We start from the raw sequence: 17,075 nt of genomic DNA on the forward strand, positions 1-17,075 counted from the left end.
TTTTTTGCAAGTTTGGCAAGTGTTCAAACTTAACAACTTTTTTCACCATAGAAACAACTCATGATGAAAAGGTGGATTCAGTTCGCAAAAAACAAAGTATTGCAATTTGATCATATGTAACTAACTGTAAAGAGTTCACATTAGAACATATCAAATTTTCATGCCATTTGAATGATTTTTCGCAGTTCTATGAACATTTGAATTTAGAACTTTTTTTTGTAGATTTCAAAATTTTCGCAAACTTTTGACCGGTAGTGTATATTTTACAATAGTTATTGTTGGACATAACATATGATATTGTACAGATCAAATTCAATCACAATTTTTATTTTTGAATTGTTATACAAATTCTACAAATTCTTAAATCATTGTGACTGTATGAATTTTGACTTTCAAGTCAGTTCTGAAGTTTACCCTGATCTCCGAAATAATATTTCGTTAGTCCCTTTTCCGAAGTCTTAGTCATACCTTATCGACCTTACCTATACAGTATTAATCTGTGCTGGGGTTCCCACATAGACTTGGGACCTACCGTCGATATGTGCCTCAAGCACGTTCTAAGGGAGATCTTTTTTACAACCCGCTTGGAGCCTTATCTTGCCAAACAAATATCTTTTCCGACTTTCTGATAGTTCGGATTTGACTTCCAGTTTCTCACCTTCAAGGTGGTTATATCTTTGTTGGCATCATCCAACCATCTCTTTTCTGTCTTCCTTTTGATCTCGAGTTCAATGGTTTCCAATTTAAAAGTTTTCTTTGATTTTTATTAGCATTTAATCTTTCAATGAGCCCCAGCCATGTAAAACGTCTGGATTTAATAAATCGAATAACGTTGTTTTGTCTGATTAAATGCTCAAGTTTAGGATTATTTCTTCTTCCCTCTTGTGATTACTTACTTTAATAGGTTTGAAAATTCTTCTCAAAATTTTACTTTTGAAGATCATAGCAAGTTGGATTCGCCTTAATTTGTTGGAGTCCAAGTCTAACTACCATACGTAACTAAAGGTATTATAAATCTTCAACTTGATTTCCTTAGTTAGAATTTTTTTCTTGAATAAGTAATAACTATTGGTATCAATAAAAACATGTATTTCCTTTTTATAGCCTAGATTTCACCTGAAATATTGTTAGTATCATTAAAAATTGCACCAGGGTAGGTGAAAACTCTGTCAAGATTACAGTTATTGACTTCAATCATTGATGAAACAGTGGTTGATTTTGTTTGTGCCATTTTTTTTTTTTTTTCATTAATAACGTGCCCAACTCTCTTTCGGCTTTTATGAGATGACTAGTAGAAGTTGAACCGCAACCCACCCCTGGAGGGTATACGAAGATTAAAAGTTAAAATATTACACTAAATATATGTTGATAACACCACAAACCATATACGTGGTATGTTTCAAAAGTGTGTTAGATTGTGGCGTAGCTACCACTACAAATATTAAATAACAAATCACTAGTATATAAGTCATGTTAACTTGAATCCATCTTGAGATACCTTTTGAAAGATGAAGGTTGACATAGTCGGTTATTAAATCCCCTCAATGGTGACCCGGACGTGATATGAGCATGCCAACATTGGTGGATGGTCCACATTAAACAGTTGATTTGCTTTATAATTTACTGCTCAAAGAAAAAGTAAATAAGTAAAAATCCGGTGAAGTAAATAAAGTCTCCCGGACAATAATCAATACTGAAGAAAAAAAATAATGAGCGAAATGCTATAAACAAAAAATGAAGGGAAAAAAATATGAGCGAAATGCTATAAAAAATGAAGAAAATATAATGAGCAAAATTGATATAAATAAATAAACAGCAACTAGTGGTATCCGTTCATCGAATTCTATCACAGATAAAATTCTGGAAGGGGAGTAATGTGGCGTAACTACCACTACAAATACTAAATAACAAACCACTAGTATATAAGACTTATTAACTTGAACCCATCTTGAAGTAACTTTTGATAGATGAAGGTTGACATAGTTGATAATTAAATCCCCTCAAGATGTCGGGCTCGAATTCAAGTAATACGTTATGCCTAATGGTTTCAAGGTATATGTTCCAATGTATCAGTAGAGAGGTCAGGTTACTTTCTGTTATACAAATTAATCAACGAGAACAGGTAGCCTAGTAGCAGCAGAACAAGTCAGCTGTAATAGTGCTTTCATTAAAAAAAGGTAAAAGATTCAAGTCTAAGGATTAAAGTCAAGATGTCAAAAACAATCAAAAGATATATTAAATGACTGTTGAAATTGGCTAGTCCAAACAATGATGAATCATTAGAATATCTGAAATTCAATGTAAGCTATAAGTTAGAAGTGAAATAGCTAATAATTAAAATAACGAAAAACATGATTTAAAATCAATGAAAGCCAAAAGCACCAGTGTAAATGGCAAGAATTAAAATGATGATAATACTTAGAAAATTAAAGATGAAAATAAAATCACTAAACTAAAAGTCAATGAGAGCTAAAAGTCATAAGTGTAAATGGATAAAGGTAAAAGTTTTAATGAAAGTCGGGGAAGTCTAAAATCACATGCAGATAAAAGTTCAAAATGTAGAAAAGGTAAAAAGTTAAACAGTATAAAATCAAGATGACATGTTCTATTGTTCGTTCATGACTGGGGTCAGTTGATCAGGGGCTAAAATGTCCTCAAGAGTTTGTTTTTATTATATAAATCACAATTTTTCTGCAGACCAATATAGAGAAACATTGGTGTTCCTCTTCACGCACATTGATGTAGGTTCCACGAATTGCCCGCTATCTTGGACAGAGCTTAATGAGATGTTAAATGCCCTATCTCACTCCACAGTAATTATACGAAGCTGGTTTTCTAAAATATTTTTGTTGATAGGTCCCGAACAGCCATTATGCAGCTGGTTTAAGCAGAAATTGGCCTGCAGACGGTTTATACTAGGGTCTTTAAAGAATTAATAAATTTATCTCACTTGTCGCTAGACCTCCATTCATGTTTCCAGTGGTTGTATATGATGTTCTTGATATGAGATTTAGTTTGACATTTTTCACCCGGAATCACATAGTCACTCTGTTCGATCTTAGTGGCTTACTAGTAAGATGAATTAAAGCAGTTCTGCTTTTCAAAATGTGATATAATCAGCAAAAGAACAAAGCTGAATAATCTAACAAGGGAAGTATGCATCTCGTAAATTCTTGATTTTTGACCTCTTCATTTGAAGTAAAGGTTTTACAGTCCAAGAAGTTTTGCAGTGACCGGAACAAATAATAATCCGAAGGCGCCAGATATGGCGAATATTGTGGGTGTGACAGTGTATCCCATTCAAGGTGTAAAAGCTTTTGGCGAGTGACCAAACTTGTATGAGGTATCGCATTATCTTGGTGGAACACTATACCTTTTTTGTTGATTAATTCTGACCTTTTCTGTTGAAGTGCATCACTCAGCGTATCCAGCTGACGACAGTAGACTTCCGAATTAATTGTTGTGATATCTAGTAAAAGCTCAAGAAAAACTATTCCTTTAAAATCCCACCAAACAGACAGCATCACCCTTTTTTGATGGATATTGGCTTTCGAAATGCTTTGAGCCAGTTCATCTTTTTTGCTCCCTGATTTCTTGCGTTTGACATCGTTATAGATAACCCATTTTTTGTAATGATGCACTTCAAAAATGGATCATTTTCGTGACGTTTGAGAAGCGAATAACAGACGTCAACGCGACGACACAAATTTCTCTATGTGAGAACATGGGGAACCCATATATCGAGCTTCGAGATTAAACCCAGGCCTTTCAAGTGGTCATGAACAGTTGAATTCGATGAATTTAACCTCTCACCGATCTCACGATTCGCCGATTTGCATCAACTAATGCCTTATCAGCTTCGACTGGCCTTCCAGAACTTGGTGGATCTTCGACATCAAAATTGCCGGATCGAAATTTTGCAAACCAGTTCTGGCACTGGCGTACTGTCAACACATCTTCTCTAATACACAATGGTTAATTTCTTTCTGGCATGAACAGCATTTTTACCTTTTCTATAGTAAAAAAGTAAAATATGACGAAAATGCTGCTTATTGCTCTCCATATTTAAAAGGGCACCAACTAAAAACTACTGCGTAGAATTAATTGACCTTCTTCACACACAAGCCTTGCTATATCAGCTCTCAAAATATATAATGATAATGCGGCTTACGTGTGAAGATGGGTTCGAAAAAATACAATTAAATCCTCTGTCGAAAAAACGAATCAAACTCCAGTACGTATCAAACAATTTGCTACATATATCAATAGTAAATAATTGAAAAAATAAAAATTTCTTGAAAATTTTTATGCTTAAATTGACATCATTAACTGAATTTTTTTATGCTTAATGCCAAAAACCAGACTTTAATATACATAAACGAATATACTGTTAAAAACAACGTTGCTTACCAATTCCCCTAATATATGCTACAAAGACGAAATTTCAGTTTCTATATACATTGACTTAAAAATTACTTGGATGTGATGCGGCTCAACCTCTAGATAACTGCATCCAAATTATAAAAATTTTCAAACCTTAAAAAAAAAAAAAAGAAAGAAAAAAATAGAGAGAGGGGGGAAAAACNGGGGGGGCATCGTGCACGAAAATCCTTTACCTGGTTAAATTGTGATTTATTGATAACTGTATTATTTGTATCATGCGTCCATTTAATGAGTTTAGTGGCAGGTTCAGTGTAGACGTTAAGAAAAAAGGTGGGGAATTGTGCGCACTAAAAAGTTAGCTACTCTCAATACACAACAAAGGAGAAGGGTTAAAAAATTACAGGCACATTAAAATTCTTAAAACAAAAAATATTTATCTCATCAGTTGTTGTTGTTCATTTACGTCGCACTAGAGCTGCACAATGGGCTATTGGTGACGGTCTGGGAAACATCCCTGAGGATGATCCGAAGACATGCCATCACAATTTTGATCCTCTGCAGAGGGGATGACACCCCTGCTTTGATAGCCCGACGACCTGCACGCGAAGTCGAGCACTTTACGGTGGAACAGTTTAACGAGGACCAATACCACACACCCTCGGTCCCTACTCAGACTGATCCAAGTGGTCAAACTTCCGACGCAAACTTCAATAATAATTAACCTGATGTCTGTNAAATCTATGTTGGTATAAAACGTAAGAACGCATAGTTTTGTGTGTCCTTTTCATCAAAATGTGATCCTGATAAGCTGTGCCGGAATTGTCCGGAGTCTTGTCCACTCCCCCTCCTTTGCAGGAGTGGGGACGTGAACTGTTAGCAATACCAGCCTACATTTAAATAAACCTGCTTAGAACGTCTGATGGCTTAAGACTGCAATTATTTTAAGCTAAATACAACACTGATAACAGGGTTGTAGCCCTGTTATTACATATATATATTTTTATTTTATTACCGAAACCAAAAGACTTTAAAAAAATGAAATTTCTACTGAAATTTTTTTTCTTTTCCACTTATTATAGGATTTTATCACCCCTGTTACTTTTTTTATTGGATAGAAACTTGTATCAAGTGTTCAATTAAAACTTTCTGTGTAAATTTTGTAATAAATTAGGACATTAAACTCCTGAGGCAGTGGTTATATTGATAATAAGTTGAATTCTATATTAAGTCAATTGCATGCAAATAGAGAAATATATATATATGAATTTTAAAAGATAATAAATTGAGTCGCCATACAAAACTACTGTTTCTATTACGGAAATTTCATATTTATGCTGAAAGCATCATAGTTATTTTACTGATTCCGCTAAGAAAAGTAAAATATGCAGCATTTAATAAAAAATGACAACATATGCTAATTTGCAAGGAAAGCAGCATATTAGTAATCATTATAAGATTGAAAATATATGCTAGTATTAAAATCAAAACTATTTGAATAGATGTTTGTCTTTTTTTCCTCCATATTTAAAATGATACATAAAATTAATTTTAGCAATATTTTCAAATAAAGTTTGCAGCAAAAAAAAAAAAACTTATTAAATCCCCTAACTATGCTTCGAAAGGGTCTAAATTATATATTAATATTAGGTTGTAAAACGTAAACAAAACATTAAATAAATTAATTAATTCGAAATGGACTTTCATTTTTTAAAATAGAGCCTTTTTTTTAAATATTAATCCATATTTAAGCTTAAAGTACAAAATTTAAAAAAAAAAATTATTTAATTATGTACAACTAGAACAAAACATATAAATGACAATTTTTGGAGTTATATTTTTCTGTACGTATCTCTATTCTAAAAACAAGGATAATGCTGAAGGTTATCGCCAAAAGGAAAATTTAAAAAAAAATTAAAATTAAAGAAACTTAATTCAGAGTGACAAAAATACGAGGATACGTGCTTTATTTAGAGCTTGAGCAAAAGTTGCAGCATTTCCTTGCCAAGTTAGTAAATTTCTTTTAATGAAGTCAATTAATTAATAAAACAGGCATTTTACATTTTTTAAATAATTTTTGCTCACCAATAGATTCATTGAAACCTAGTTTCAGTTGAATAGTTCGTCATCTAATAGTTCGTCATAATTTTTTAAAAATACTTACAGATGTCAAGAAATTTTTATTCGATTTTTTTTTAATTCGACTTAAAACAGCAGAACATGAGTGTGTTTTTAATTTCAAAGTACTTTTACGTACTCTTTTTCTATCTGTTTAAATCTGTTCAGCATCCCATACATTTTTGTTTTTGTAGCATACAAATATTTTTCACATACATAAGTTGAAACAAATGACATTAGATGTTTTACAGCTCTTTTGACATTTTTTGGATATTCTTTTCCAATGCAAATCCGAAAATGAATAACAATTGAGTTTCTGTCCATGTTGATATATCAATTTGTTATTCTCTTTCTTTTATTGAAATTTTAGAGGTGCCACAGTCTTGAAAATGATTTTGATTCCAATAAAAGTTTTCTTCTTGAACAAGAAAAGATTCATAATACTATGCAAGCTAGGAGCGCATTCAATATTATCTTTCAAAATGCAACCTGTCAAAATTTAAATTTTAGAAGTGAGGCGTTTCTTTTGCATCGTACCTTAAAAATAGTGATTATTTTTCCTTGCAGAGTTGCGTTGAGCTCATTGGCATAGTTAAAAACATCTGCTAGAAACACAAATTTCTGAATCAAAACAAGACTAGTTAATTTTTGAGACAATAGAGATTAAATGCATTTTCAGAAAAAAAAGTCTTTTTTCATCTTTCTTTCTTTTTTCTCCTCAAAATCTTGCCAACACTTATCCATGAGACAATAAACGAATATCCGTGTGCCACAGTGCTTTACGTCAACTTCCCATATTTTCGCTAACTAAATTGTGAACTTATGGCAAAATTTAAGGTTTTATTTTTTCAAAAAAATATTCATCTACGTTTATACTTACTAGTTAACTGTCTTGAAGACTTCGATCTAGAATAAAAATTAAAATTTTACTTAAAATTCTGGTGCTTTGATAGTGATCAATTGTATCTGTCAAAGTTCCAGGAAAATCCTATGGTTTCGTTGAAGACTTCTGGGAGAAAAAGAAAATCATAGCTGTCACCAACGGGAGGAAAATTCAATAATGTCTTTTTCCTCAGGCATATAATCCAAAATATATTTTTGCATTTTTTTTTTATCCATTTCAATATTTTGTTTCGACATTAACTTCTATATTGTTTATTTTATTAAGATTGACTTTCTTATCCTCTCTTTTAAGAAAATCTCCTTTTAATCTCTTTTTAAAAATCATAAGAAGAAAAAAGAAAATATTTAACCAGAACTGAAAACTCCTAACGTAAAAATAACCATAAAATAAACATCCACTGATAAATAATGAATGAAGTTTAAACGTCCAGACATTTCTTATTTTTATTTCTTGTTTAATAGAACGCATGCGTCGATGGAAGGTAACCACGCCCGCTAGATGATGATGTAATAGCCGCTTCGAAAGTAATGTGTAAAGTAAACCACACTTGTTCTACCTCTGTTTATTCGGAAATAAGCTCATTCTCGGAGAGCAGCTTGAGTGTAATTTTAGAACAAAAAGGAGAAAAAAAATGGATACTAATATTTCTTCTTTACTCTTTTACTTCATAGGTAAGTGTTTTAATTTGACCTTTTAAGCTATTTTACTAACTGGTGTAGAATTTTAAAATTGGAAAAGTTTACTTAATTTTATTAACTGCCTAATTATTTTTTTAAAATGTTCTCTTAGATTTTCGGATGCTGAAAATATTATATTCGGATTGGGTTAGAAAGACTGAAACTGAGAAAATTGTAATTGATAAAAAATTGAGCGCTATAAGCCTGTTGAAGTTCAATTAAAATTTTTTTATTTCAAAATTTATTTAAAATTAATAATTTAAAACCTATAATTTAAAACTACTAATTTAAAACCTATAATTTAAAACTAATAATTTAAAACCTATAATTTAAAACTAATAATTTAAAACTAATAATTTAAAACTAATAATTCAAAACTAATAATTTAAAACTAAAAACTTAATAATTTTTCCCCTTTCATTTACGGTTTTTAATGCTGTATTTTTCTGGTAACTATAATTTGACAAGACTTATATTTTAAAAACTTTATTACATTGCTTAAGAAAATTAAACTTCAAAAAATGCCACAAATATCATGAACTGAAATAATAATAAAGTAAAATAGCTGTAAAAATGTACTGAGTTTTAAAATTAGAAAAAAATTATATTCCTTACATTTATTTACTTCTTTATTTTATTTATTATTTTTTAAAAAAAATTCCTCCACATTTTCAGGTTGCTTTATATTGAAAAGGTTGCTGAGTTTAAAATAATAGGGAGACTGAAACTGAGAAAAACATAATTAACATACTGAAAAAGAAAATATTCAATAAAATGTTCGAAAAAATAATTCTTTATTTATTATTTTTTCATTATATATTTAACAATTTTATTATAACTTTATTATAACAATGTTTTTAACTTTGAATAAACCTATAGTAATAAGCATTAAATACAATTTTAAGGAAATATAACAAAAATTATTTAATAATAACAATACAAAATACATAAACAAATATTGAAATTGGATTCACTTTTATTTAATTATTTTTACACTGAACAGCATGTATTGAACGTTATTACTTTAAATTCTTTCATACTGCTTATTTCAAGTTAAATACTTCCATTTACATCCATCGCCGTAATATTTACTGAAAGCTACGTAATCAATGTTTATTTATTTTGTCACTATCAGTGTCTCATCGATGAAAAGTTTTTTCTACATGCCATGCCAGTTTTCCTTAATACTTAATTTACGTCTCAAAGATTGCCAATTTGTGTTATTAAAAAGATAAATGTATATAAATAAAAGCAAACGATATCAATAGTACGAATTCTCGCTTTATGTATAGTTTGCACATTTTCATTGGAGTTTTATATCTTTTTGATCGCTTGTAATAACTTAATTAAAACGAATAACATTTTATGAAATTGATTTTAAGCGAAAACGAATCTGTTGCACAGAAAAAAAACATTAATTTTATTTATTTGAATTAAGTTATTCTTTCTTAAAGTGTTAGTGATATTTAATCTATAAAAAAGTAAACGATATCAGAAAATAAGGGTTCTTCTATACAATGGAATGAATCAACTTTAAATATTGTAATTACTTCTTTGATTGCCTTTCAAATTCTTTTGATCGTTTCGAATGTTCTAATTAAAAAATGACAATGCTGAATTTATTTTTAAACCTAAATAAACTTGTCGCACTAAAAATACCTCAACTCTATTCATTAGTATCACCTAATAAAATGCAGATAAGGCATTCCAAACACCTAACTACATCGACTCTTAACGCCTTTTTCTAATTTAATTGATGTTTTGGAGCGTTTGGAAAGACGGCCATATTCAAACAAAAGGTAATTTATCATGTATCTGTTCCTTTTTTTCTCTCTCGTTTTATGGCTGCATTTCATTTGACAAAACTATTGTGGTATCAGAAACACGAATCTGCAACCGGTGTTTCATTAATTAATGAGGTATCTGACTGATGAAAATATGCGTTCTCTAAGGTTTTACAACGCACTTTGATTTTGATTTTTGATCGAACTATTTTTTCCCGCCATAACTTACATTTAATGAATGCAATATTTTCTCACTTTCACATATTTTACGTTCCATCTCATTTCAGAGACATTTATATATATTGAGTGAAAGTTTTGATTGGAAAAACGTTCTGCAAGCTCGAAACGAAAATAATTCTAATTTGTCCTGAAAAGCATTCTGTGTCCAAGAAATGGAAAAAGCTTCCTATCAAACTGTTTTTAGGGAATTTATTACTCTCATTTAAAAAATTAAAAATATTCAATTGATTTCTCTAATTGGGTATACTATAGCCTACATCACAGGTTGTGTTATTCCTACTAAATTTAACCCATGAACGGCATTTTCTGCGAGCCTAACTTCAAGCCACAAATAAACAAACGAAGTGTTTGATCNATATATATTGAGTGAAAGTTTTGATTGGAAAAACGTTCTGCAAGCTCGAAACGAAAATAATTCTAATTTGTCCTGAAAAGCATTCTGTGTCTAAGAAATGGAAAAAGCTTCCTATCAAACTGTTTTTAGGGAGCTTATTACTCTCATTTAAAAAATTAAAAATATTCAATTGATTTCTCTAATTATGAGAAATTTTAGAAATTTAATGTGATCCAGTAAACCTTAAATAGCGTAAACGTAAATGTTTTCAAATTTCTGAATGAAAATTGTTTTCTCGCTTGGTCATCAAAAAGTGGAAACAAACTGAGATATAAGTTGGTAAGAATTAAAAGGTTAAAAACGAAAAGCGAATAGTTAGTATCAACAAGAAAAGTGTTCTATATAAAGTTTCAATCATACTTATTCTGGTTCAATAATGATAACTTTAATCATTGCTATCATTATTCATTTAAAAATGAGTGTTAGTCGTAATGTTATGCTTTTTATAATACGTATAATTTTATAATATGCTTTTTTATTACGTATAATTAAGAAAAGAACATGCTAGAAGATCAGAAGAAAGCGTTAATGATAGTTATGAAAGACATAACTTAAATGCGCAGTCATACATTTTGCTTTCCAAAAGCATAGGCATTGTTTGGTTTCTACAAGGTTTCCTATTGCATATCATTTATTTCAATTTAAAAGTTTTAATTCAATAACTTATTATTGACTAAAAATTTTAAATTTAGTTTTAGCTTTAAATATTTAAATAATTAAATTAAATTCTTAAGGCTTTACGCTTGATTTTATTTTAAATGGTTTTAACTTAGTAGCAAGCAATACGAGCGTGGTTCTCAAATCAAACTATATAAGATTGCATAGCAATCTTTGAGGGTTGGGGATCGACAGCGAACACTGGCAGACCGACTAGTTCTTTTATGTGGCACATAAAATAGCACTTTTTACCATTATAGCCACATTCTTTTATCCATAAGTTTAAAAAGTTTCACTTTTAAAGAACATTTACTATAAATAAATCAATACATACAAGCTTAAAAGCAGAAAGTTTTTCTTTTTCATTTATTCGTGGAGAATTTTTTTTAAAAAAATAATGGAATTTGCTTAAAAAAATAAATATTTGTTTTTTTATTTCCAATAAATTTTTAAACGGAAACAACAACTTTTTACAAGTTTATTAAAAAAAAATTCTTTTTTTTTTTTTATTAAATCCGGAGCGAAAGTATTAAATAATTGAAATGATTTAGGGAATTAGCATCCATTCAAATTTACTAGATCATAGCTTTGAGTGAAAAAATGCTCTTTTTGCAAAGAAATTTAGAGTTCTGAACGACGCCTAAAGCTATAAGATTAACTGGAAAAGTTTTCGTGAAAAAGTATTAAAAAGTATTCGAATGCAAGTAAAATGAAAACTAAACTGTCGTATAAAAACTAGAGGACCCAATCCCATACTCGATTAGGTCACTTATATCCGAACTTGCTTTTACAGTTACTCTCGGACAGTGCAATTCTAGTTCACTTCACTCCTTAATTGGATACTTATTTTTTAAATCCAGCTTTATATGCAAGCTGGAACAGTTTCTAAAATGATATCCTAAAACATGCGACACCCTGCCAGGACTCAAAAATTATGCTATCTGACAGGCCCGAAGCATATTTTGATTTGAGGCACCAAAGAGAGAGAAGAAAAAATATTTTTCTCCAACCACTGTGCAAAAGAAAATAATTCATATAAAAGTTCATAACATTGTTTTGAAGTACAGCATTTGCTCCATCAAAACTTTATTGTTAACAATACTTACCGTAAAACGGGGCGAGTCTACCCATTTTTTCAGTTTCTCAACTTTCAAGTGGTCAAAATTTTGTAAATATTAAAGAAAAAAGGCTTTTAATAGGTGTTTCGGAATCGCTATTTATCCCTCTTTAAAGCTGTGAAATCGATTTTAGAAAATATTAACAGTTACGCTGTTACTGTATATTTTTATAGAACTGCTGACAAATCTCTCGTATGGGGCGAGTCTACCCATTCTACTAAAATGAATGTTAACATTGTAAATAATCAAATTTTACTATTAAATTGTTATTTTAGTTACTATATAGGATATTTATGAAGTAAAANTTGTTGCGATATGATATTTGTCCAGTTCTGACACCTAGGGACCGATCACAAATTAAAAGTTACCAGTTTTGAAGACTTAAGACTCCAAGAAAAGATTTCAAGAAAAAAGTGTGGACAAATAAATAAACCTTAAATAGATAAAAAGAAATCTCGTTAGTAATAATATGAATTTAATAATTTATTTTTTTCATCCGTTAAGCTAGAATCAAATTAGATATTTTTGAAAAAAAAATTAATTAAGGATTAATTAATAAGGATAACTTACGGAAAAGATCTTTTAATTAATTAATCATACTATTTGATCAATTAATTTGGACTCTTAACCCGATTTTTATAATTGAAGTGGTACAAAAGGTGGTTTTATGAAAAAAGTGGTATTTACCTAAAGTGGTATGTTATTCACCTCTAATATCAACTGTTTGTTACCATTTCATTTCGAAATGTCCCTCCATCTTATAGTTCTAGATATAGTGATAGAAACTTAAATCACTAATAAATTATGGTGGAAGGAAATCTTTTAATTCTCCTAGATAAAAGACAATCAAACTACTACAGCGCCATCTTCCTTAGAGTCTGAACTAAGTCCTCCGTCGGTTGAAAAAATTTTATTTGCAATTTAAAATAGCGAAAATTAAATAAAACTAAAATGGGTAGACTCGCCCCTGGATGGGTAGACTCGCCCCGGTTTACGGTAATCATTTCTTGTTAATGGTACTTAATATTTCTTTCTTCATAATCTTTCGGATTTACATTTAAAAGAAAAGTGTTAATGTAATTTTGATGATATGATGTAATTTTTTCTGGCAGATTAATAAAAGTTACATTAATATGTTTTCATTAATATGCAATTGATGACGCAGTGTTAACTCTTCATTTGGGCACGTATTCTGTTGGCTAACTTACCCATAAAGGCATATAGAAATTTCGATATTCTTCGTGGAACCTTTTACTTCTATACATTTTATTCAATCTGTACACATGGATCTGGAGCAATTTTTTAAAGCAATTAAACAGCTTTGTTTGTTCGTTGAATCAACATATTGAATCACAAGTACTACAAATCCTATGAAAGAAAAAAATTTGCCATTTTTATTTCAACAAGTTGTATTTTAGCATTCCTAAGTAATTTTTAGGACTCTACTACTTTAACTTTTAGAGTTTGTTTTCATAAGAATAGGAAAACGCGGCATATATATTATACTACAATGTTAGATCTTTAATAATTACTAGTAGTTACTTAGCTGTGACCTTCTGTGAAACTTAGAACATTGGGTACTTTGGTCCGCTAAAAACCAATCTAGGTTAGACAATTATAATAATTCAAATAAAATTTTTTGAACATTTATTGTAGTTATTTCAATGAGTTACATACTTTTAATAATATTTAATTAAGTTTATTTAAATTTTTATAATTGTTATTTTAAAAATTTATTGAAATTATTTGAAGAGCGGAAGGGAAACTAAATTTAAAATAAGAACCATTGTAGTATTTATTTTCAAGAATTCCGAACCCGTAAAAAAAAATTACTTAAGATGTCTGTTGAACTAAAGCGTTAATTCAAGATTGGCATTTGACATTTCTTGATGTCTTTGCTTTTTAGTCTTTCATCAACTTGACTGTTGTTTATTATAAAAGCAATTTAGCATTTTTTTCATTACAAAGCAAATTGTGATGTGTTTTTTGTTTGCATAACAGTTTTTGAGTTTTGTGGCTTTTTCTATTTTTTGAAAGATTTAGAGGGAATTTATTAAATACTTGCAACGATTTAAATTTATGTGATAAGGAGCGAAACTGTAATATTTTGTGAAACTCACAACATAGAGTACGGTCCACTAAAAAGCAGATAGTTTTGACTTCTATTCTGAAAAGCTTTACAAAAACTATTCTAATTGTTAAATAAAATTATTCATTTATTACCTTTTTCAGTTTTACTCTTAATAATATTTTTTTTTTAAATTTACTTATAATTTTTCAGAAGTAGAAATATTTTTTAATATTCTTTTTTAAGAATTTATGTTTCACAAGGCTGAAATAAAGAATAATAACATTTCACGAAATAAAGCTATCAAATGTTTTACATAAAATGTTTAAAAAAATATGTTAAATCCATCTGATCAAGAATTCTTCTAAAATTAACAGTGGAATTTTTGAGCCAATGATATTTTTTAGCTAGGTTCGCTGATTTCAGTTTTCATAGCTTCTACTTTACCAAATCAACTGCAATACAAAATAAAATTTTATTTTGTTTAAAAAAAACTTTAAGTTTTAAGGAACTAATTATTTTTGAACTTTTATTTTTTCGAACAAAATAAAAAAAAAAAAGTTTAAATTAGATTGAATTAACGAATTTTGCAGGTAGCTCAATTATTTGAAAAATCATACAATAATATAATTGCATAAATTATTTTATGCTGATTCTATAAAATAAATTACGTATAAAAATTTACTTTATATTCGGAATGTAATAATAGACCTAGACTCAACGAAAATATACAGCTATTTCTAAATATTGTATATCTTTTCAATATAAGTTGAACACTTTAAATGCATTATTTTTTATGAGTTTTAACCCTTAGAAAATTCCAATCTCGAGTTTTGGTAAATAAATAAATAGAATAATAAGCATGATATAAACAATTCTTGATCAATTTATTTCAAACCTTCTGATGAAATTAACATTTTTCTTGAATTTCTAATATTGTACAGTTCATATAAAAAAAACATCTATGGAAAATACGTTTATGGAACTAATATAATATTTGCAACCATTGGAGGCTGCATCCACAAATAGAAAGCTGGCATAAATTTAATGTATGAAAGAGTTCATTGCTCTTAAAGGCTAAATGATATGCATGATTAAAATGACCGCTTACTAAAACAGAATGCAAATGCAATGGCAAAAATTTAATTTAAAAAAAGTTCATCCTATACTCGGTGTGGTAAGTGATGATACTTAGAGGTAACAGAGTAATGAAAGTCAGGAAGTAATTTTGTTCCGTCCCTGAAAGCGGACTGATTTAGCCGCAGTTTCTTCTTATGTCAACAAATTTAACCTTCATCCAAAAAAGAGGATTCTTTGTTCTCACCAGACTAAGAGCATCATTTTTTCTTTTACTTTACGCAATCAAGTTAAAACTCTGATTTTAACATTTCCTAGTTTCTATTTAAGAGTGTTCAAACATCAGCATAGTAAAATGAAATATAAATGAACCTTGATGAAAACTAATAAATTGTGAGCGGAAAAATTATTCACTCTGAAAAAAAGGCATGGTTAAAACTACCAGAAAACGGTAATATTTAAAGTGTTTTTGGCTTCATGGGAACACCACAAAACTCGGTATTTTTTTTAACCGAATCACTTAGGTAAAATTAACAATAAAATATAGTTTTATAATGTGTGATAAAATTTGATAAATGAGGCAATTTAATCATGATACCTTAGAGCATGGCATAATGCCACTTATTTTATTAAATTTACTTTTCAGTTCTGTATTTTTTACTAAATGTGGTAATAAAAACTGTAATTTTAAAAACCGAAATTTCTGGTAAACCGTTACGATATGTGCGAAAAAATGAATTATTAAATACTGTATGTTTTGGTTTTATTAAACTAAACTCTAAACTTAACTCAGCGGCGCGACAGTCCATGGAGGGCCAAGGCCTGCTGTGCCCGTCTCAGTTTTCTTGACCTTGGGCTCTGGGGTGCAGGAGCAGATGTTCCGGTCAGGTGGTCAGTCGAACCGTAACCTCCGAGGTTACGGTCGAACGCAGAACCCCCAGTGTTTAGTTCTCAAGCATGCTTGGTACTCATTTATCGACCCACTGAAGGGATGAAAGACTGAGTCAACCTTGCCCGGCCCGAGGATCGAACCAGGGACCTGTGGCGTGACAGCGATTTGGTTTTATTACCCGAGATTATTTCCCCTCCTTTTTTCAACAAAAATGTCATTTATATACAGTACGGTACCAGAAATATTTTCTTCCTGTTGAAGCCTTGGTTTAGACAATCTCCACCCACACCACACAATTCATCAAATTAATTCAGTTAAACCGTTACCACATGAACAGAAAAATTAGCAAATGAATAGTTTAAATAAATGGCTTAATTGAAATTTTATACCTGAACTATGCTTTTTTTAAACCAGAAATGCCACAACTATACAATACGGTAATTTTACAGCTATTTAGATTAAATATGACGCACATAGATTCGCAGGTGTTCTACAATTAAAAATTTGCTATTAAAAATAAATTTTTAAATTTAATTGTTAAAGTATTTGCCGTTGTGAAGGGATCTACACCCTTGTGCAAATTAATTGAAACAAACTCAATAAATTCAGAAAACTAAGAGAAAATGCTATTTTATTTAAATTTATACAAACTCAAAAATTTTTAGTACATAATATGATCTCCACGACACTTTATTAACATTTGGACACGATTCGGCATGGATTCCACTAATTTTTTACAGTCATTTATAATATTTGTGTCCTTGTA

The 17,075-nt window shown here is 29.7% G+C and overlaps 1 protein-coding gene across 1 annotated transcript in view; it reads left to right on the plus strand.

The window, feature by feature from the left end:
• Window positions 1–7,914: 7,914 nt before the first annotated feature.
• Window positions 7,915–17,075, plus strand: part of LOC122270447 (uncharacterized) — a gene marked incomplete in the record, with an annotated part of 42,041 nt that continues 32,880 nt past the window's right edge. The window contains 1 exon segment of the mRNA XM_043047794.2: window positions 7,915–8,073. Coding sequence (XP_042903728.2) covers window positions 8,034–8,073 — 40 coding nt within the window.

Source organism: Parasteatoda tepidariorum, chromosome 7 (genome assembly GCF_043381705.1).
Source record: "Parasteatoda tepidariorum isolate YZ-2023 chromosome 7, CAS_Ptep_4.0, whole genome shotgun sequence".
Classification (NCBI taxonomy): Eukaryota; Metazoa; Arthropoda; class Arachnida; order Araneae; family Theridiidae; genus Parasteatoda; species Parasteatoda tepidariorum.